Genomic DNA, 24,371 nt, shown 5'->3' with positions numbered 1-24,371 from the left:
AATGACAGCTTGGCTCTGAAAGCAAGTGAACCAGGAAAGAGAGATGATTAAGAAGAAGTTGTATTACATTTTCTGACCTAGTGTCAGATCAGAAGTCACATGGCTTGATTTTGCAGCAATCTAGTATACTCTGCATTAGGGTCAAGTCACTAAAACTGGGCCACTGTGTCTCCACATTCAAAGCAACATTGAGGGCTTTGTGGATGTGTTTTAAAAACGAACAACAACAACTAATAGATATAAATATATACACATACAGGCCTTTATTTCCAGTTTAAGCTGTTTGTTACACCCTATAATTTGAATCATTACATAGTCCACAAAAAAAGTTGCAGATTCTGGAATGTCCTCTTTGCTGTTTATGTTTCTGTGTATAGCCAGGCTGATTTTAAACACTAGTCAAGTTCCCTTTGTTTTTTAAGGAATCTTTAATAGAAGGTCATAATTACACAGTTTTATTATGTTATGCTTCATCTGGGGGTCCCCCATACTTACATTAAGAAATGTGTCATCTGATTTTGTGTGCTAATGCTTTGAACACTTTTAAAATTCATCCCCAAACTCTAATCACTAGCTGAAACAGCTGCTTTATTTGAATAGCACTTGCAAAATATGTAAACAAGCCCTATTTCATGTTCTGGCAGCAATTAAGTCCAATTTCATCAAAGAGTTCTCTTGCGCTACACGTACTCTTCACCTGGCAGCGAAGGGGACTTCAAGCCTGGAGCTCATCTTCCTGCCGTTCGGCATGCACACGCGCTACTGTGTCATCATCCTCAGTAACAGAGAGGTGAGAATGAAGTGGGGTGGGTGCTTTCCTTAAGGGCTGGCACTTTAATGGGATAACCAGTGCAGGCAACTTGAGGGCAGCTGAAGACTCTAGGAATGTAGATAACAATGTTAACCCTCTGGTTGCTAAACAAAGAGCTTATCCTCGAGAATAAGCAAAGAGTTAAACTAGTTGTCTGTAAATTTTGTAAGGGCTGGATCAGGAGGTCCGGTGGGAAGAGAGTGGAGGCACACCTCAGCTGCTGGGCCTTCTCTCTCAGCTGTGTATAGCTACATAACAAGTGACCAAACACTGCTAGGCTTAAAACAACCTGTTTGTTGTGTCACATTTTCCAGGGATCAGAGATCCAGATGTAACCTAGATGGGTCCTCTATTTTAGGTCTGTCAAGTCTTCAATCAAGGGATCAGCCAGTGCTGTGTTCTCCTTGAAAGCTCAATTGAGGAAGGAGCTGCTTCTAAGCTCTCTCACATTTTTGGCAGAGTTAATTTCATGGTTCTAGGAACCATGCATCTTGCTTCTCTAAAGCCAAGGAAGGAGAGAGACAGAGGCAGAGGAGGGTGGGAGAAAGGCTTTAGAGGAAAAGTTTTATGGCATTATCCCCTTCTGGAAAGACGCTACCATGTGTTGATCTGAGAAGGGAATTGATAACCCCCAGGAGATAGCCCCAAATGTGGACGGTAAAGAATCTGTCTGCAGTGTGGGAGACCTGGGTTCCATCCCTGGGTCCAGAAGATCCCCTGGAGAAGGGAATGGCAACCCACTCCAGTATCTTGCCTAGAGAATTCCATGGACAGAGGAGTCTGACAGGCTACAGTCCATGGGGTCGCAAAGAGTCAGACACAACTGAGCAACTAACACACACACACACACACACGTTTGTAGTGTCATTTATACCTGAAAAATAGCATAACCTCTTAAATATGTAAAGAATAGTTTAATTTTACACTGAAAATTACCATTTAGGAAGAAAAAAGGCTATTTAATAGTAATGCTAAATTTTGTTTTTCATTTCCTTTAAAGTTTAACTGAATTCTAAATAAAAACTTATTAAAAATAAGAACTCTAGTTTAATAAAATATTTCACAATCCCTTTTCAATATCAGTTTATAAAATAGCCGTAGAAAAATACTAGGTTTGATTCTCAATAGCCTGGTAAGAGTTTGATTTTATTTGTTTTTTTTTTTTTGTTTTTTTTGTTTTTTTACCATACTGTGCAGCTTGTGGGATCTTAGTTCCCTGACCAGGAATTGAACCTGGGCCTGTTTCTCTGGACTGCTGGGGACCTCCCATTATTCTTTGAATTGGACTATTTGCTTCCATAAATTTTATCTAAATTAATCAAAATATAATTATACCAAACTTGACATCTGTTTAAAACAGTCCTTTGATTACATATATTTTGTTCTTATCAGAAGGAATATTAAGAAAAACAATAATAATGAAGATATATTTCTATCAGTTGAGAAATAATGCCCCTTATCAATGCAATGTATTGCATTGAATTACAATTGCTTAAGTGGAGAAATACATCTATTAATTTACATGTTCAATTTTATTGCTAATTATATTGAAAAATGTAATTACACACTTAAATAGATAATCAAACACCCAAGTCCACCTAGTTAGCTCTTTTTCTTATTAAATGTGTGATAACTGCCTTGCCATTAAGAACTACCTGTTGAAAACTATGACATAATTAGGCCCCAATGTGATAGTTTTCTATGTGTAAAACAGAGATGTTTCTACTAAAACTGCTACCGAGTGTCAGCCATTCGTTCCATTTTGGCTGTTCCTTTCGAACTTTCAAATAAAATGGAATGATTTGTATAATAGTTGTTTGAACGGAAAAACAGTTTTACAAAAGTTCCATCAGTGTTCATAGAAATCCCTCAATTAGGAGAAAACCTACAGAAGCCTAAAAAGTCATGCTCTTAAGTGCTAGAAATCCAAAGAGACTTCTCTCATGTGTGGACAGGGACAGACTGGATGAGGAAGCTGGAGCAGAATCATGACCCAGTCCCTGAGGAAATGCATTTTCTGGAAGGAGAGGTAGACAGACCCCCACACAGGGCACACAGACACTGCACAGAATAAAGCCACGCGCTGCTACACCCATGGCACTCTGCCTGCTGGGTTCCAGCAGTGGAACTGGGTTCCACAGTTGGAAACCACCCAGCATTGCTGGGATCATCCTTATGAGAGAGGCGGGGGAATCAGCCAGGGATCCTTGACACAGTGCCTGGGTTAAAAGTGCATTCCTTCTGTAGCTACTTTCTATGACCTGACCAGCCCTTTTCCACCAACACATGAGCCTTTTTTGTTGAACCACGCCAGAATCCTCCTCCCTCTGGGTACTTATCTTCTAGTCCTTCACTGTCCTTTTTCTGTCTGTAAAATTTGGTCAAAACAATCGAAACCAGAATCCTTGCCTTGCTGACTTGAGGAAGTAGCAGTCAGCATCCCCGAACAGCTTATGCTGCAAATTGGTCCTGTCCTGCACCAGGGCTCCCACAGCAAAGAGAGCATCAGCCCTGCCACATCAGATCAGAAGTTGAGAGGACAAGGGTGCCTGCTGCCAGGTAGAAGACCCCACAGGGCCTTCTTGCTGACGTGTGGTTTACAGCAGCTTAGTCTCAGGCTGTGCCACACCAGTTGTTAAATGTATTGTATGTCACTCTGGCCATCTCCCTTAGATTTGCATAAATAAGTGGAACCCCTCACATGACTTTTTGCACTGTCACTCATTTCATTTTCCCTCAGCCTTTCTGTCTCTACTAATGCAGAAATTAAGCTGGCAGTCTCTACTTATGTATATGTTATTATTCCAGTGTACAACTTTTTCAATCATAATTAATGTGCAGACTTAAATAATACTGATAACAATATTGATTTTGCTTATTTTGCCTTTGCTAGCAAGGTAAAAATGTTATATTATGCTAAAATCTTTATGTAACTTTACATTTAGGCAAACTAACTTCAGTTTTATGAAAGTTATTTTTATAGCTGGAGGGACTAAGTATCATTTGCTAATGGTTTCTTCTATTTTCCATGATTTTTAACAGCAAGCTGCAATTCATTTGCCCTTTGATTTTTCATTTGATCTGTTACAACAGCATTTTTGTTTTTTCTTTTGGTAACTACACTCCTCCCCACAGACCAAACCCCTGACTTGTTCCCTAGGAAAGAGAGAGAAAGTGAAATCCCAATCGGCCCATCAACACTTTGAAACATTTATTAACCACAGGATTCCTGCTGGCCATATAGGGTCAGGTTAGGTGAACTTTGAAGTCTCCACCAAAGTGGTGAAAGTGAAAGTTGCTCAGTCGTGTCTGACTCTTTGCAACCCCATGGACTATACAGTCCATGGAATTCTCCAGGTCAGAATACTGGAGTGGGTAGCCTTTCCCTTCTCCAGGGGATCTTCCCAACCCAGATATTGAACCCAGGTCTCCCACATTGCAGGTGGATTCTTTACCAGCTGGGCCACCAGGGAAGTCCAAGAATACTGGAATGGGTAGCCTATCCCTTCGCCAGGGATCTTTCCAACCCAGGAATCGAACTGGGTCTCCTGCATTGCAAGCGGATTCTTCACCAACTGAGCTACCAGGGGAGCCCACCAAAGTGGTATATGTTCACAAAGATGGACAGAGCTTGAGCCCCTCCACACTACAGGACTTCCTCTGACCTCACCTACCCTACTTCCCCTGTTACTGTGAAACCATCAGCATATATTAAGCACTGCAACCTTTTTAGAAAAAAATATAAGAAGAAAATCTGAAAATGAGAATTTTGTGCCCAATGGTAGTTATTTATTTAGGGGGATTTCCTCTAGGTTCCTTATCAATGATACAACCAGTTATTCTGTAAAGAGTCCACATACCTCTGGGGTACCAAAATGTTAGCTCCAGGGGACTGCACTTCAAGTGACATGTAGAATATGAGGAAACAGTAATTCCTGTTTTCCCAAATCCATGTTAATTTTATGGACCCTCTCATCCTTTTTTTGAGATACTTACTGAGATATAATTGATAGGTAACACTGTATAATTTTGAGATGTATACTCTGTTGGTTTGATACACTTGTATGTGGCAATATGATTACTGCTGTCATGTTCTGGTAAAGGACCAATTGTGTCTGATTCTTTGTGACCCCATGGACTGTAGCCCCCCAGGCTCCTCTGTCCATGGAATTCTCCAGGCAAGAGTACTGGGGTGGGTTGCCATTTCCTTCTCCAGGGGATCTTCCTGACCCAGGAATTGAACTCAGATCTCCTGCATTGCAAGCAGATTTTTACCATCTGAATCACCAGGGAAGCCCTGTTACAGTCATGTTAGCTAATGCATTTATCACGTCATATCGTTTCTTTTTTTCTTGAAAACAATTAAGATCTATTATCTTAGCAACTTGGAAGTTTATCATATACTATTGTTGACTATAATTACTCTGCTGTGCCTTAGATCTCCAGAATTTATTTATCTGCTAGTTACAAATTTCAAACCCTCTCCTTCTTAAAGAAAACTATAGAATATGGAGTATGGCTTATTGTAAATTTAAAAATTTGACACCCTCAAGCCGTATTCTCATTAATCTCATTTTATTATTCAGTTCACTCCTGCCAACAGTTTAATTCACCAACTGTATAAAACCAGTTTTCTAGGCATGGAGAGAGTAAATACACAGAAAGAATAGGAATACTGAATCCAAGGGAATCACATTTCAGTGGACAAGACAACTTGCATAATTCTGGCCCAGCTCACACAAAAACTTGGTGTTAGTTTGAAGTAGGTGCTCCCTCCTGTTTTATGAAAAATGCTTGCTGAACATATGGCACAGCCATGAGAATTAGAAAAATGCATTTCTTCCTTCAATGGATGCAGCCTTATGCTGGGATGACCTTGCCCTCAGTAAGATGCCCCTTGCAAGACATACTCTTTCCTTGTATGCACAGTGTCCTAGACATGTCCACTTGTTTCTATAACACAGATTATGACCATTTCTGGAGTAGTGGGAAGAATGCATAGCGGAGTCTGGGTTAATTGATTGATATAGGAGTTTGGTTAAGAAGAATGAGTAGAAATTTGCTCGTAAACAGAGTTTGGGCAGAGAAGTATGCTCAGGAGAAGATTCTAAGAACGTGAGGTTGAACTAAGCATGAAGAAACTTCATCAACACTTGGATTGCCAGTTCTGAGAATAGAATGTTGGAAATTACAGACAATGGCTTCAATGGATAAGTCAGCCTAAAAATGAAGAGGGCCCTGAATTTTAACTTGAATAAGAAAGCTGAGTGCCGAAGAATTGATGCTTTTGAACTGTGGTGTTGGAGAAGACTCTTGAGAGTCCCTTGGACTGCAAGGATATCAAACCAGTCAATCCTAAAGGAAATCAGTCCTGAATATTCATTGGAAGGACTGATGCTGAAGCTCTGATACTTTGGCCACCTGATGTGAAGAGCTGACTCTTTAGAAAAGACCCTGGTGCTGGGAAAGATTGAAGGCAGAAAGAGAAGTGGGCAACAAAAGATGAGATAGAAGATGACAATAGAAGATGAGATGGCATTACCGACTCGATGGACATGAGTTTGAGCAAGCCTCAGGAGTTGGTGATAGACAGGGTAGTGAAGTCTGGCGTGCTGCAGTCCATGGGGCCGCAAAGAGTTGGGACATGACTGAGCAACTGAACTGAACTCAATTTATTTTTATTATTGAAAGCAGGAGTCCAATAAAAGATATTGAGCATAGGCATGATCTGATTCTATTTTACTTTGGAAAGCATCTCTGGAGCCAAAACAGAAAGTAGCCTAAGAGTTAAAGGCAAACTGGGAGACCAAGAGACTGGCTGGAAGACTCGCAGCCTATTACACTACTCCACACACATCCATTCTCTGCAGCCCTCTGCTTTTCCTTACTATTAAGAGCAGTCAAACAGAAGAATGTGAGAAGCAATGGTGAAAGAAGAGATGATGTTGAATCTGGGGGAAAGAAGGGGATGAGAGCACTGTATATGAAGATCAACCTTACTGGCAGTTTCAGTGATGTTCACATCTGCAGAGAAAGCAAATTTTTATTTACTTGCAGAGCAAATTGGAAAAAAAAATGTGAATAGAAACTTCTGAAAAATATGGTGATAAAGGCAAAGAGAGATTGTTAAACGTATTGCCACAGTAGCTTCTGGAGTCTAAGCCCAGCCTAATGTTTATTTGAGAGATGTTTTCCTACAGTATATCATGTGTTTTTATTAAACAATCAATTCATATGTTGTGCCATTTAAATATATGTTGCCTTCTCAAAATGTCTGTGGAATAATCTCTCAGGCATGTAATTAATGTTGTGTTAAAATTATGTTTAAAAAGCTGAACTTTTTAGTGCAAGCATTTAATCTTTTTATATGCCTTCTTCTCACCTTCACTGAATCTCTTAACTTAGTCATTCTATGAAAAATAATACTTTAAAAGAATGGCAATTATTCTTACTGGTCAGTTTCATGTTATAATTATTACAAAGTCAAATAAATAGCCACAGTCAATGATTGATGATCTCTGTCTAGTGTATGGAATTTAACATTTTGAAATTTTAGCTTAGGTCTCACCTGCCTGTTGAGTTATCAAAATAATATAGTATTGTACAGCCAATGCAAATACACAAATTAGAAAAATAGTTAAGATCTGGGTCAAGTATGAGAGCGTAAGTAGAATTTAAGATCTATAAAACAACATAGGGATTTGATTTTCTGTCTAGAAATGTGTTTTTTCTTTCCTTTTTTGATTTTTTTTAAGGTTGAGGTTATCTGTATCTGGAGGGCATCCATGACTTGGCCAGGATTATCCAGCTAATTAGTGGCAGAGCTGGAATTAAAACTTTCCTGCCAATTTAGTGTTGCGTTCTTTCCTTCTGGGTCATTAACAGCTGGTCTTGTAAAATTGCATGAACTGCATTGTTTGAGAACTGCATTTAACTAGATACACAGGAAGAACAAAATATTTTTTGTGAGGGTTTCTTACAATTGACAATGGGCGTTGGCATCTTTCTGGAAAATGCAAATTCAAGTAAATATGCAGACTGGAAAATATGTAATAAGAGCAGAAAGGAAGTTTAACATGACTTTTAAGATAGCTTACATTGACAAGTGCCTATTTTTGTTAGATAATTTCACTTCCCTTGTCACTGCCTCTAGATTTGAAATGTAAAGGGCTTCTCTACTTTAAATAGTTCTTTATTGCATTTGTATTATTTGCTGGTCTGATTTTATTTCTAGAAAAGTGGAGGGAAATAATTAAATGATACTATAAATGATTTTTATGAATAATTTGCTGGAACAGGCATCATTTTCAATTACACTGTTTCTTTTTAATAAAAAAGAACTTTGAAAGTGAACAAGTTAGATGAAATATTTTTTTGAGAAGTGATATATTGTCTAAGATGTAGAGTTAAGTGAAATTGAATGGAGTCATAGTTATTGATATTTCAAGTGCCTAATAATGGCTAGGAAGATGCTTATCATTTATATTTTATAAAAATATATTTTATAAATAATATATTTCTAAATTCTGGGAAATAGCAGTTCACTTCTTTTGTATTAAATCTCGTGAGTTGGTATTCATTTTCAGGAGTAGACAAGCTGTATAGATCTGGTTTCATTCAGGTCCACATTGAAAAAAAACATACAATTATTATAACTCTATATTCACCAAGTCTAATTTCTTATGAAGACTATGTTGACACAAATCATCAATAAACAGTCTATAACAGGAATAGAAAAAAATTTTGCTTGAGTCTAATTGAGGACTATAGCCTGGGTTACAGATTCAAGAGGCACTTGAATGGTGTTCTCCCAGACTATAAAATGTAGGAGGCTAAAATAGGCAAAAATCAAAAAGGTACATAAGTTGTTTGTCAAGAATTAGTATTGAATCTGGCAAGAAGTAAGGCTCTTGTTAGGCAAGGGTTGGTTTGGGGCCCCAAGTTTTTGCACACTTATGAACTCTATAAAAGAAGACCTTTAAGCCATAAGGTTGCAGCTGTTTTGAGAATGGCTAGTGGTGGTCTTGAGTTTGAAAAGGTTCAGAAGATTCAAGTTCTCAGTGATGCAGGACTGTCTGAAACTATATCAACAATAGCCACCCACCTGCATTTTGAATGCCTGGACCACAATTACTCATTTTGATTTTTATTCTTTCTTTAATTATTAAAGCAGATATAAAATTCATGTTTCACAGGCCGTAAGACAGGCTACTCTAGTTAGCATAAAGCTTGAACCAAATTGTATATAAGCCCAAATGACTTCCCCATAACTCAGCACATGAAAATTTCTTCCATTAACTACACTTTAGGTAAAATAACTGATTTTTAGATAAAAATAAACATGAGAAAAAAGTTAAAAGTTTTTTTTTTCCTTTGGTGAACTGATGCGTTTGCACTCCAGTTACTGGAAAAAAATTCTTTGACTGTAACCTGTGGCTTGTGAGATCTCAAAATTTTATATCATTAGTATTGATCACTCAGCTGTATATAGTAACACACATCCAAAAGAAATTCAGATTGCTAGCTTGGATTTGTGTTTGAAAAGTACATGTCTGCTTAGTAAAAATTACTAGATCTTCTGCATTTACTAAGATCTTCAGGTTATATACATGCAAATGAAATTTGGCAAGCCTGCTCTCACTCCATTTAAATGGATCTCTTTAAGTGCTTGCTAAGTGCCAGGCAAAGGGTTAGAGATTATTCTAAAGATGTGTTTGAGCAAACAACATATACATAAATGATATACAAGTATATTGATCACCTAATAAAAATATACCAAAAAATATATCTTAGATAACAAGTGAAATGACAAAAATTGTTGTTACCTCATGTAATCCTCACCACATTCTTTACTATCATTCTCATTTGCTTGAATTGTTTAATTGTTTTAAGCTAGCAGTCTTCCAAGAATATTTATAACTGTAAGGATCAATTTCTGTCAATGTCGCCTTGGAACCTTCTTAATCCATCTCTGTGTTCTGGTTGCATGCAAAATTTCTCTCATATTATGGCAGGGCTGTATTTAATCCTTACTTTCTCTACCCATTTAGGGTGTATGTTGCTTAGTAATACACTATGCATGTTTTTAAAGATTTATCCTAATTTTTTCATGAACTTTTAAAATTTATTATTATCGTGTGGTTGTGTTATAGATTGGAGAATTAATATATATTTTGGAAGGAAGAGGCATCATCCCTTTGCCTTCCAGATTCATTTCAATGGATTCTTCAACTCCGCTTGAGTATAGCAGTTCTCCAGAAGAAGGTAGAGTATTCATGCATTTTATATAATTTCTAATGTTGAAGGATGGTATTGTTCTTCATAGAGTTGCCTAAGCACTCTCACAACACATTTTTCCGATATATAATTACAGTTTCAAAAGCTCCCTTTTAACTTGAATATGTCAGCATCCATGGAATAGAGCACCATTTTAACACTTAAGAAAATGTCAAGGATGCTTCTTTTTAAATATTTTAGTCTTCAGATAAATATTGAAATTTGGCATTCAAAATATTTACTCAGCAAAGTTTTCCATTTTCCAAGTATTTTGGAAATAGCTACAGTGCCAAATTCTATATATTATCATTTGTTTGTTGTTTTAGTTGCTAAGTCGTGTTTGACTCTAGAGCCTCATGGATTATAGTGTCAAGAGTCTACCTGCCAATTCAGGAGATGCAAAGGATGAGGGTTCGATTCCTGGATCAGGAAGATTCCCTGGAATAGGACATGGCAACTCACACCAGTATTCTTGCATGGGAAATCTCATGAACAGAGGAGCCTGGCAGGCTGCAGTCTATGGGATCGCGAAGAGTTAGAGCCTTCCAGGGATCAAACCTGTGTCTCTTGCATTGGCAGGTGGGTTCTTTACCACTGAGCCACCTGGGAAGCCCTATATGATATTAATGATACAACCTGTACTTTCACACAGTGTTCTAGTTTAAAGTGTAAAGTTGTTACTGAAAGAAAACTGCAGTTCTTGCCAGTCCTTGAGAGATGTCTTTCTTTACATTTTTTTCTGCTCCTATTACTTCCAATCTCTGATAGGAGAACAATGGCCAATGACTAGAACTTTTTAGAGAGAAAATTATCTTTAATTCCTGAAAACTTACTCTTAAATTACTGAATTAGAACTACTAGAAATGCGTTCCTGTTGTTGCTTAGTCATTCAGTCGTGTCCAACTCTTTGTGACCCCATGGACTGCAGCACGCCAGGTTTCCCTGTCCTTCACCATCTCCTGGAGCTTGCTCAAACTCATGTCCATTGAGTCAGTGATGCCATCCAACCATCTCATTCTCTGTCATCCCCTTCTCCTCCTGCCTTCAATCTTTCCCAGCATCAGGGTCTTTTCTAATGGAGTCAGCTCTTCACATCAGGTGGCCAAAGTATTGGAGCTTCAGCATCAGTCCTTCCAATGAATATTCAACTGATTTCCTTTAGTGTTGACTTGTTTGATCTCCTTGCAGTCCAGAAATGTGTTACCTGTTTATTTTTACTCTGGTTAGTAAAGGCCACAACTGCAGTGTGATATTTCAGACCTCCCAAGTCCACGCTGGATAACAATATCAAGGGCATATATGATCGTTGCAGTCATGATTGTTTTTGCTTCCCCTAGTGCTTACTAAGGATGATCCAGTTCTGTATTTGAAATGTAAGCTCTGCCAAGTCTTGGATGTGGACCTTAAATTGTCACTGATTAATGAAGCCAAGGAGAAGGCCTTGGCTTTTGCCGCACAGCAGCAAATGTCGAAGATAGAGTATGAGAGAAGGTTGCTCACAGGTACTCTGGAGAGCAGTAGCATCCGAGTGGCCATTGCCCTCCTGGGACTGACCAAGATCGAGGTAGGAATGGGTGAAAGAGGATGTGCTGAAATGAGTCTATCTTTAAAAATGTACAGAGATGTTACACTCAATCATGACAGTGTTTTTACAAAAAAAAAAAATGATGAAAGCTGATTTTCCCCACAAAGACAGCTCTGTAACTTATTTTCTTTTTTACCTCATTAAATAATAAATCTGAAACAAACTGTTGTACTAGGTAATTTTAGGCATTACACTATGGTGGTTATTTCACAGGAATTTTCAGTTCTGGCTATACATTAGGGGACCCTGGAGAATTAATGCCAGTGCCCAGACCCCATTCTAGAACATCGAATTGTTCTAGACAAAGGAATGGGAACATGTTCTAAAAGTTGCCTAGGTCATTCTGTTGTTCATCCAAACAGGATCAATTCTGGGATCAGATACCAGACTCTAGCACTGTCCAGCTGTGTGACTGTGAGCTGGTAACTTAAAATTCCCAGTTTTGATTCTGGAAAACAAAATTCTAGCTTTGATTTTTTTATATTTGTAATGAGGAAATAATGGTCATTAATAAAAACTGAGATAATTATGTAAAATGCTTAGCATAGTGCCTGGTATATAGTGCTTTCTAGATGTATGTCTTTGGTGGTGTTGTTACTATTATTGTAGATTCTTATTATCATAGTTTGACCTTTATTTTATAATTAAAATAAGGTACAGTCAAATCTCCACAGAGCCACCAAAGCAAATCTTCTGAAATATAAACCTCTACACTTTGCTCCTTTTCTCCCCTGGCTTTTCCAACTCGTGTCAGAATGAAAACCACCATCCTTACAATGGTTTTCATGACCCTCCTGGTCAGCCCCAGCATCTCCACTGAACCATCCCCTTCCCTGACCTCAGCGTCTGTACTCGAGCCCGTTCACTCCCATCCCTCCCTGGGCACAGGCCTCCCTGCTGTTCTTCACGTGCCCAAGGAAGCCTTGCTCCCTGTGGCCCATGCACATTCGTCCTTTGTAACTTTTCCCTGGACCTGAGAGACTATGTCCCTCTTCAGATCTGCTGGAATGCTACCCTGAGGTTCTGCTTTACCCACTTGCATTTTTAATAGAATCCCTTACTTCCACCAGCCACTCTCCAAACCCTCAACTCCCTTCACTTTTCTCTTAACAAAAACTGTCTAAATACAGGAAATAACTAGAGAAGAGTTGAATGTGCAAGTTTAAGAAAATCAGCTACATCAAGTCAGAACATATAGACACATCTTTCTCTGCCATTATACGGGTAGTCATAGTTTTCTTTTCAAGTGTAATTATCACTGTACTCTTGAAAGGTGATAATGCTAATGCTTTTTGCAGTAGAATGATAAACAAGATTGATTTTAAAAGTACCCTCTCCTTATGTAGTATTTGACACATTTTTTCCCAAATGCTTTTATGTGCACTTTTCAAATTATTTCATTGAATCCATGGAGAAATGGAGAGAAGATAGAATTACACTTGTAATACCAAAAACAGGAAATGACTAAGGCCTAAAAAGATCAAAGTTGTCCTCACTGACAGGACAGAGATTACAGCCTAGATCAGGGCAGAGACAAATTTTAAAGCTGGAAAATAAATAAAACTGAACACTCAGAGACACATAGTACATAGTAAACCTCTTACTTTTACAGACCTGTAAACCAAGACTCCAAAATAGTAAGATAGTAGCCCAAGGTGACACCACTGATTTGTGGCAGATTAGAAATAGGCCTAGGTTTTTACCTCCCAGTCCATGGCTTGTTTTGTTGCCCTGTATAGCCTCCAGATCATATGTTCATTTCTTAGTTTACTGCCATGAAAATGTATAATGGAATAAATGAAAGTCTACAATTCTCTGTGATAGCATAAAATAACTATATAACAAATAAAATCTAAAATTATCCTTGAAATCTGTTTAGAACTAAATCTAATTGAATAAAGGTAACTACTTTTCTGCCAAAGAAAATGACATGTCTAATTTTTTATTATACAGCCATGTGCAATTTGAATTGTTGAAATATGTATAAGGTAATAGCATTATGATGTATCTACTTTATATACTGCGGGAGACAGGATCTTTTATCAGGAACTTGAATATCTGGCACTTTACATGTAGAACTCATATTGGATTCATATCCTCCTGGCCATTAATAAACCAACTCTAATGATATACTCAGTGGTACTAGAAAGATTCAGAGCTTGCAAGGGAGTTACCTAATGTTTTCTATTACCTTCCTCAATTTTATGTTTTAAAACTCATACTTTGTACTCTGGAATAAATGGCAAAGAGGCTCATTGAAATTTTTAAATTTTGACATTTTTAAAAAGGAAATCTAAAAGATCCCCTTGGTGAGGATTCAGTAGGGTAAAGAAAAGGTTTTTGTATTTGCAAATGTAAGTGCACCTCAGATCTTCAAATCGCGAAGTAAGTACCTGTGGATACCATCAAAGAGAAACAAAGGCAGATACTAGGTAAAGCAAGGATGAATTTATTCAGTAACTGTTGCATCAGGGAGAAGGACCCAGCATGAACTGAACTCAGGAGAGAGAGTGTGCTGGAGCCTGAGAAGTGTCAGGGATATACAGAAGTTTACAAGAAGTAGGAAGGAGTTGGTCACAGTGATCTGAACTTGTTAACTGATGCTTATAAAGAGAAACAAACTTCTGGAATCTTTATGACCAGAGATAGGTAGTGATTCAAGTTAGAACTAAGTGCCCACCTGGCTGGGTGCATTAGCTCCTTAAATTTTTGTATTTCAAAGAGAGGGTTCTGAGGTCCTGGAGAGGACAGTTCTGGGTGGTAGATTTACATCTCAAAAGAAGGGATTTATAATTGCCAGCTTTTTTAAGTAACTGTTCTGGGGGGTTAGGGGGGAGCCTATGTGCCTATATCAGATTTGGGCTGGAACAAACAGTAAACTATCCTGGCAGCATGGCAGCACTGAACTTTCCCAGATAGGCACTTTAAGGGGGACTGGAGTCATCCTTGGGATATGACTTAAGCTGTTAGAGACGTTATTAGCAGTTGTTCTAGTCTCTTTGTGTGTATGTGTATGAGGGAGAGGGGTGGACAAAATCTTTTGTGCTCAGAATCTGCATTTTCTAAAGGCTAAAGTTGAGGCCTAATTGAGAAGAGGGCTTGGAGGAGCCTAACTAGAGTCTGATCAAGAAGAGAGTCTGTATCAGTACATATTATTTTGAATGACTTGCAGATATAGAAGGCAGATGGTACACTTCGGGTTAAAGAACTAGCTACTGATATGAATAGAAAATTTGTTCATAATGACTAGAAAAATAAACCAAATAAAATAATAAAAATATAAATGAATTAATTTACCTTTCTGCATATGCATTATTTCAATTGTCAAAATAAAGTAGGTAGAAAATGTGGCTTTGTGAGAAAAAAGTATTTGTGAATTTTATAGATAACAAACACAGTGAATGAGATAACTGCCAGAGGAACGAAAACTAATTTTTGTTGAGTAATGGTAGCATGATCACAATCATGATGATGGCAAGGACAACAATGGCAATGATAATGACAGGCAATATTAATTGAATACTTAAAATATGTTTCAAGGACCTGGCATTTGTTTATATTTTAAATATACCAGGGATAGGCAATATGTAATATTATTGTATTAATAATACAATATTACAATATTAATTGTATCACAATACAATAATACAAATTAATTGTAATTAATACAAATTAATTGTATTACAATACAATATTACAATATTAATAATATTGCAATAATAATAAAATAATATTATTTTGCAAATAAAGACTTTATGGCTTTGATTAATAACCTGGCCAAGCTTACTTAGAATCGGGTTATAAATGCATGCAGTCTGGATTCAAGAAGAGTTAGTCTAACTATTAGACTGTACTACATGTTTAGCGGTAGAAGGACCAGATAAAAATAAATATTGCTTGGTTCGTACTCTGGGAGCTGGGTTTTTCTTTGTTGTCCCATTTCAGTAAGGACAATATTGAAGGAAATTGTATCTAGAAGAGCATATTCATGGGGGCAAGTTCTAACCCACATTGTATAAGTAAAGTTTGAATGGACTAAAGATATCAAACCTATTTGAAAGGAATACTGGGAGGTTTGTAGAGGGGCAGGACCTAGTTTTTTATAAGCATATTTTTTTTTTCTCCAAGCTGTCATTAGCAAAAGAGAGGGGACTAACTGTACTGCTAATAAGAACTAGAGCTGACAGGTAGATGTTAAGTAACACAAGGTTCAACTCAAGGAGGGAAGTACTTTTGCTAGTGGAATGTTCACTAATGGAATGATCTCTTCCTGAGACAATGAAATCCTCAACACTGAAAAGATTAGAGCAGGGGACATTGAGTATCTCTCAATAAAGGGTGACTCTCTTGAGTCTATGAAACATGTTACTGTTGTCTCATGCCAATTAAACAGTAGTGTGTCTAAAGAAATGAACAAATTCAATCTCTTGAGGGATTTTTTTCCCCATATTTGGAGTCTAAGTCTAACACTGTTATTTTCATTTTAGAGGCAATGGGAAAGAGAATTACAGTCTAATTTTATTCTCTGTTTATTTGCAGATGTGTATGCTCTTTGATGTTTCAAAGTTGAAGAAGCCAAAGTCCATTTTATACAAAGCAGAACTGAGCCTTCCAGAACATTTTGATATCCCCAAGACAGTCTGCATTCCTCAGATTCCAGAAACTCAAGTTGAATTGGCTCAATATCAAGGAAATAAATCTGCAGGAAAAACAGGTAACCAGTAATGTTAATGTGTAGACTGCAACATCTAGCACTGGCTTGGGTATTGTGCAATTTTAAAATACAAAGAAGAGATTATCTTAATAGGTTTTTCATAATGTAATTTAAGAGAAGGTGCAGCTACATAAATACAAATTGTTGAGTGATACTGTACATTGTAAATAACCGATATACTACATCACAGTAATTTAAATTATGTACTGAATTCAGGTGCCAAATACTGGTACTGAAATTTACTGAAATTTGCCAGCCTGTCTTTGTTAAAGAGTGGTTGTCTGATTTAAGACCTTAAGTTCTCTTTGAGGAAGGTAATTTTTTGCTGTCACAGTGAACTTGGGTACAGAAATTGTACTGGAGTTGAGGCTTAGATTGGCTGTAAAGGATAGGAAGGATATTGGTAGCAAAAACATTTCAGAGGAGAAAAGTGCCCTTTATGAGTAATTTATCTTTCATCTGGATAAGGTCCTTTTTTAGTTGAGCACCTACTTTTTGTCTCCTTTATTCTGTGTATTTGTAATCAAGCAGGACTATGCCTGGGGCTTCCCAGGTGGCACTAGTGGTAAAGAATTTGCCTGCCAATGCAGGAGACTTAAGAGACTTGGGTTTGTTTGATCCCTGGGTCAGGAAGATCTCCTGGAGGAGGACATAGCAACCTACTCCAGTATTCTTACCTGGAGAATTTCATGAACAGAGGAGCCTGGCGGGCTATAGTCCATAGGGTTGCAAAGAGTCAGACATGAATGAAATGACTTAGCAGTCACACAGGACTAAGTGAGATTTAACAAAATACAAACATTTATATTATTAAATGCAAGTGATAAGATGTAAACAAAGTGACAGAATAATTTAAAGTATTCAAATTTTTAGTTTTTTTTCATTTATTTTTATTAGTTGGAGGCTAATTACTTTACAGTATTGAAGTGGGTTTTGTCATACATTGACATGAATCAGCCATGGAGTTACATGTATTCCCCATCCCGATCCCCTCTCCCACCTCCCTCTCCACCCGATTCCTCTGGGTCTTCCCAGTGCACCAGCCCTGAGCACTTGTCTCATGCATCCAGCCTGGGCTGGTGATCTGTTTCACCATAGATAATATACATGTTTCGATGCTGTTCTCTCGAAACATCCCACCCTCACCTTCTCCCACAGAGTCCAAAAGTCTGTTCTGTACATCTGTGTCTCTTTTTCTGTTTTGCATACAGGGCTATCATTATCATCTTTCTAAATTCCATATATATGAGTTAGTATACTGTAATGGTCTTTATCTTTCTGGCTTACTTCACTCTGTATAATGGGCTCCAGTTTCATCCATCTCATTAGAACTGATTCAAATGAATTCTTTTTAATGGCTGAGTAATATTCCATGGTGTATATGTACCATAGCTTCCTTATCCATTTGTCTGCTGATGGGCATCTAGGTTGCTTCCATGTCCTGGCTATTATAAACAGTGCTGCGATGAACATTGGGGTGCACGTGTCTCTTTCACTTCTGGTTTCCTCGGTGTGTATGCCCAGAAGTGGGATTGCTGGGTCATATGGCAGTTCTGTTTCCAGTTTTTTAAGAAATCTCCACACTGTTCTCCATAGCGGCTGTACTAGTTTGCATTCCCACCAACAGTGTAAGAGGGTTCCCTTCTCTCCACACCCTCTCCAGCATTTATTGCTTGTAGACTTTTGGATAGCAGCCATCCTGACTGGTGTGTAATGGTACCTCATTGTGGTTTTGATTTGCATTTCTCTGATAATGAGTGATGTTGAGCATCTTTTCATGTGTTTGTTAGCCATCTGTATGTCTTCTTTGGAGAAATGTTTGTTTAGTTCTTTGGCCTATTTTTTTATTGGGTCACTTATTTTTCTGGAATTGAGCTGCAGGAGTTGCTTGTATATTTTTGAGATTAATCCTTTGTCTGTTGCTTTGTTTGCTATTATTTTCTCCCAATCTGAGGGCTGTCTTTTCACCTTACTTATAGTTTCCTTTGTTGTGCAAAAGCTTTTAAGTTTCATTAGGTCCCATTTGTTTGTTTTTGCTTTTATTTCCAATATTCTGGGAGGTGGGTCATAGAGGATCCTGCTGTGATTTATGTCGGAGAGTGTTTTGCCTATGTTCTCCTCTAGGAGTTTTATAGTTTCTGGTCTTACATTTAGATCTTTAATCCATTTTGAGTTTATTTTTGTGTATGGTGTTAGAAGGTGTTCTAGTTTCATTCTTTTACAAGTGGTTGACCAGTTTTCCCAGCACCACTTGTTAAAGAGGTTATCTTTTTTCCAATTGTATATCCTTGCCTCCTTTGTCGAAGATAAGGTGTCCATAGGTTCGTGGATTTATCTCTGGGCTTTCTATTCTGTTCCATTGATCTATATTTCTGTCTTTGTGCCAGTACCACACTGTCTTGATGACTGTGGCTTTGTAGTATAGTCTGAAGTCAGGCAGGTTGATTCCTCCAGTTCCATTCTTCTTTCTCAGGATTACTTTGGCTATTCGAGGTTTTTTGTATTTCCATACAAATTGTGAAATTATTTGTTCTAGTTCTGTGAAAAATACCATTGGTAGCTTAATAGGGATTGCATTGAATCTATAGATTGCTTTGGGTAGAATAGCCATTTTGACAATATTGATTCTTCCAATCCATGAACACGGTATGCTTCTCCATCTGTTTGTGTCCTCTTTGATTTCTTTCATCAGTGTTTTACAGTTTTCTATGTATAGGTCTTTTGTTTCTTTAGGTAGATATACTCCTAAGTATTTTATTCTTTTTGTTGCAATGGTGCATGGTATTGTTTCCTTAATTTCTCTTTCTGTTTTCTCATTGTTGGTGTATAGGAATGCAAGGGATTTCTGTGTGTTAATTTTATATCCTGCAACTTTGCTATATTTGTTGATTAGCTCTAGTAATTTTCTGGTAGAGTCTTTAGGGTTTTCTATGTAGAGGATCATGTCTCAATTTTTTAATTTTTAAAAATTTTTCATTGATGTATTGTTGACTTACAATGTTGTCTTACAGCAATACAGCAAAGAGAATAAATTGTACATATATATATATATGTGTGTACATTCTTTTCCATCCTAAAGGAGATCAGTCCTGGGTGTTCATTGGAAGGACTGATGCTAAAGCTGAAACTCCAATACTTTGGCCACCTCATGTGAAGAGTTGACTCATTGGAAAAGACCCTGATGCTGGGAGGGATTGGGGGCAGGAGGAGAAGGGGATGGCAGAGGATGAGATGGCTGGATGGCATCACCGACTCGATGGGCATGAGTTTGGGTAAACTCCAGGAGTTTGTGGTGGTCAGGGAGGCCTGGTGTGCTGCGATTTGTGGGGTCACAAAGAGTCAGACATGACTGAGCGACTGAACTGAACTGAACTGACTGACTGACACTCTTTTCCATTATGATTTATTAGAGGATATTGAATATAGTTCCCTGTACTATATAGTAGGATCTTGTTGTTTATCCATTCTGTATATAAAAGAATGAGGGTTATATCTGCCAACCCCAGCCTCTCACTCCTTCCCTCCAACCTTGGCAACCACCAGTCTGTTCTTTTTGTCCCTGATTCCCTGATTCTGTTTCTGTTTCGTAGATAGGTTCATTTGTATCATATTTTATATTCCACATATACGTGATATGGGCTCCCCTGGTGGCTCAGATGGTAAGGAATTCACCTGCAATGCATGAGACCTGGGTTTGATCCCTGGGTTAGGAAAATCCCCTGGAGAAGGGAATGTCAACCCGCTCCCATATTCTTGCCTAGAGAATTCTGTCGACTGAGGAGCCTGGCAGGCTACAGTCCACTGGGTTTCAAAGAGGTGGATATGACTGAGTGACTAACACACATACGTGATATGGTTTGATATTCGTCTTTCTCTTTCTGACTTCACTTAAAATAATAACTCTGGTTGCATCCATGTTGCTGCAAATGGCATTATGTCATTATTTTTTATGGCTGAGTAGTATTTCATTTTATATATATATATCTTCTTTATCACATTCCTCTGTTGATGGACAGTGTTCCCATGTCTTGGCTATTGTGAGCAATGCTGCTATGAACATAGCAGGGCATGTATCTTTTGGAATTATAATTTTGTCTGGATATATGCCCAGTAGTAGGATCACTGGATCATATGGTAATTCTAATTTTAGTTTTTTTTTAAGAACCTCCACATTGTTTTTCATAGTAGCTATACCGACTTACATTCCTACCAGCAGTGTAGAAGAGTTCCCTTTCTCCACACTCTATCCAGCACTTACTGTTTGTAGATTGTTTGATGATGGTCATTCTGACTAGTTTGAGGTGGTACCTCATTTTGATTTGCATTTCTCTAATAATTAGTGATGTTGATCATCTTTTCATGTGCCTATTGGCCATCTGTATGTCTTCTTTGGAGAAATGTCTGTTAAGGTCTTTGCCCATTTTTCAATTGGGTTGTTTGTTTTTTTTTGTTGTTATTGAGTTGTATGAGTTGTTTATATATTTTGGAGATTAAGCCCTTGCCTTTTGCATCATTTATAAATTCTTTTTTTCATTCTGTTGTCTTTTCATTTTGTTTATAGTTTCCTTTGCTGTGCAAAAGTCTTGTAAGTTTGATTAGGTCCCATGTGTTTAATTTTCTTTTTATTTCTGTTGTCTTGGGAGACTGATGTAGGCAAACTGGAGCAGTTTATGTCAGAGAATATTTTGCCTATTCTCTTCTAGGAATTTGATTGTGTCATGTCTTCTACTTAAATCTTTAAACCATTTTGACTTTACTTTTGTGTATAGTGAGAGGGTGTGTTCTAACCTCATTGATTTACATGTGGCTGTCCAGCTTTCCCAACACTACTTGCTGAAGAGACTGTCTTTTCCCATTGTATATCCTTGCCTACTTTGTCGGAAATTAATTGAATGTAGGTGTGTGAGTTTATTTCTGGGCTCTCTATTCTCTTCCATTGACCCATGTGTCTGTTTTTGGGCCAATATCATGCTACGTTTGTAGTATTGTCTGAAGTCTGAAAGGGTTGTGCTTCCTGCTTTGTTCTTTTTCTTCAGGATTGCTTTGGCAATTCTGGGTCTTTTGTGGTTCCGTATGAATTTTAAGATGATTTGTTCTAGCTTTGTGGAAAGGGTCATGAGTAAGTTGACAGGGATCACATTAAATATGTTTATTGTTTTGGGTAGTATGGCCATTTAAACAGCATTTTATTCTTCCAACCCAAGAGCATGGGTCATTTTCCCATTTTTTCAAGTCATTTTCAATTTCCTTTATTAATATTTTATAGTTTTCAGCATATAAATCTTTGACCTGCTTGATCTGGTTTATTCCCAAATATTTTATTTTTGGTGGTGTGATTTTTAAAAGGTATGGCTTTTTTTTTTTTTTTAACATTCCATTTCTGGAACTTCATTGTTGGTGTAAAGAAATACAACCAATTTTTGTATGTTAATCTTTGTATCCTGCTACCTTGCTGAATTTATCTATCAGTTTTAGTAGTTTATGGTGTGGAGTCTTCAGGTTTTTTATATTTAGTATCATATCATCTGACGATTTTACCTTTTCCCCTCCAATTTGGATACCTTTTATTTCTTTTTTTCTTTTCTGATTGCTGTGGCTAGGACTTGCAATACTATTTTGAAGAGAAGTGGTCAGAGTGGGCAGGCTTGTCTTGTTTCAGATTATAGTAGGAACACTTTCATCTTTTAATCATTGAGTATTATCTTGGCTGTGGGTTTCTCATAAATACCCTTAATTATGCTGAGATATGTTCCCTCTATACCCACTTTGGTGAGAGTTTTTTATCATGAGTGGGTATTGAATTTTGTCAATTTTTTTTCCAATTGAGATGTTTATGTGCTTTTTTTCTTCTTCTTTCTTTTGTTGATGTGGTATATTACATTGTAATTTTTGTATGTTGAACCATTCATATGTACTTGGGATGTATACTATTTGGTCATGGAGTACGATACTTTTTATGTGTTGTTTGCTAATATTTTGTTGACAGTATTCACATCTATATCCATGAAAGATATTGACCTATGATTTTCTTTTTTGATTGTGTCTTTGACTGGTTTTAGTATCAGGGTGATGGTGGCTTTGTTGAATACTTTTGGGAGTATTTCCCTCCTCTTCAGTTTTTTGGAAGAGTTTGAGAAGGATCAGTGTAAGTTCTTTGTATGTTTGGTAGAATTTGCCTGTGAAGCCATTTCATCATGGACTTTGGTTTGTAAGGAGTTTTTTAATTACAAATTCTTTCTCACTTTTAGTGATTGGTCTATTCAAATGATCTATTTGTTGGCCTAAAGTATTCAAAATTAATTTACATTTTTCTTCCATTTTTTTTCCAAGTTGGTGGATCATAATAGAAATATAATTTCTTTACTTGGGCTTTTCATTTGTTATTTTCCTATGACTTTGTTTTAACTCTAAAATTTTTTCTAAATCTGAAGCGATGATTACAAATGACAAGGGACAGAGTAATCTGTTCACTTTGCTGTCCTAGGAGATCTGAGATCCCAGTTTCAAATGCCAAGTGGTCAGGCAGGTAATAAGTATTTATGAATTGGGTCTCGTCTGTGGCAATAGGGATGATGAGACCTATGACAAACTGAAGAATAGATGCCCTGTTTACATACTCAAATTTCAAAAGTAAAGATAAGATTCTGAGCTAGACAAAGGAATGTGAGTTCATGTTTGACTGGCCAGCTCTCAGTTTAAGACCTTTCATGTTAAGTTGTTGTCTTTTTTCTTATTCTTTAATATGTTCAGCTTTTCTATGTGCTATTGCATTTTTAAGTGAAGAATTTATTTTCCTAAACATTTTATTCCCTTTTGAGATAACTGGATAAAGCTGTGTGCATTATAAACTTGTCTAGTATTGTCTGTCCAGGCCATTCACTTATTCAGTTATTTATTTAACAACACTATTGAGCATGAATTCCTTTGGGCAAAATAATGAAAATTGCCATTTTCATCCCTTTGAAGAACTAACAGATGAGTAGCCCTTGTATACAATGGGATAAGTATTGATAGAGAGGTACTTACATAGAGTATGCTCACTAATATAGCCAGAATTAATACAGTTGATTATAGAGGATAATTAAAATTTTAAAAAAGAATTCATTTTGAGAAAACAGATAACTAGGATACATAGTATAGACTTGCATGAAACTCACAGTATAGTCTTATGAATACTTTGGCATATTAAGATGCTGTCTAATTATAAATATATGACTTTTTATATTTAAAAGTCTTTCACTCACATATTTTTCTAAGACTAATATTTATCTTTCATATAAACTGTTAACTGTCCATTTTAGTAAGAAGATTTTTGTGAAAATTAAAAAATAGAACTGCAAGCAATTTTAAATAATTGTGCATAAAGCTTTTACAATGTAATTAACCAGTCATGGTTCATGTCTAACTTATTTCTCTATGTGGTTGAGTTTTTAGATGAAGCTTTCAATCCTAGTTTCTGTTTTCATTTCCTTCAGTACACATTTAAGTAATGTATGTTTATAAAACCAGTATTCTAGCTCAGGATAGTGGCAGGTCAAGTAACATATGTACCCTTAACAATGTACATTCTATTTTGAAGCAGTGGACTTGATTAATGAAAAGAAAAAGAATGTAAGCATTTTCACTTTAATAAATAAGCTTCTATTGGAATTTGAAACAAGGAATATTAGATTTGAGGGTTTAGAAAACTTATTTTTTTTAATAGAACAAACCAGATAATTCTGGTGTTTTTTTTTTTTCATTTCTCTTCATTTGAATTTGAAGAGAACAAACCAGAGAATTCCTAGGAATAAATAAATTCAAAAACAAAAGTTTTTTATGGATGGATTAGAGAAAGAAAGTAATGAGACGTGTTTATGTGAAGAGTGGAAATAGCCTAGTGTTCCTGCTAATTTCAGGAAAGGGGTGAAAGTAATCTCTTGAAGTTTTACTTTTGATATATTAAAAATCTCTATCTTCTGCCCTCTCATATTAATGTTGCCTAT

General features: G+C 36.9%; 1 protein-coding gene across 1 annotated transcript in view; it reads left to right on the top strand.

Moving 5' to 3' along the window:
- Positions 1-24,371, top strand: part of CFAP47 (cilia and flagella associated protein 47) — a 491,580-nt gene that overhangs the window by 252,032 nt on the left and 215,177 nt on the right. The window contains exons 42-45 of the mRNA XM_020881679.2: positions 645-790; positions 9,964-10,075; positions 11,425-11,651; positions 16,212-16,386. Coding sequence (XP_020737338.2) covers positions 645-790; positions 9,964-10,075; positions 11,425-11,651; positions 16,212-16,386 — 660 coding nt within the window. The remainder of the gene's footprint in view (positions 1-644; positions 791-9,963; positions 10,076-11,424; positions 11,652-16,211; positions 16,387-24,371) is intronic.

Source organism: Odocoileus virginianus, unplaced genomic scaffold, assembly GCF_023699985.2.
Source record: "Odocoileus virginianus isolate 20LAN1187 ecotype Illinois unplaced genomic scaffold, Ovbor_1.2 Unplaced_Scaffold_10, whole genome shotgun sequence".
NCBI classification, from domain to species: Eukaryota; Metazoa; Chordata; class Mammalia; order Artiodactyla; family Cervidae; genus Odocoileus; species Odocoileus virginianus.
Note: the sequence above shows the minus strand (reverse complement) of the source record. Positions and strands in the feature narration are given on the sequence as shown.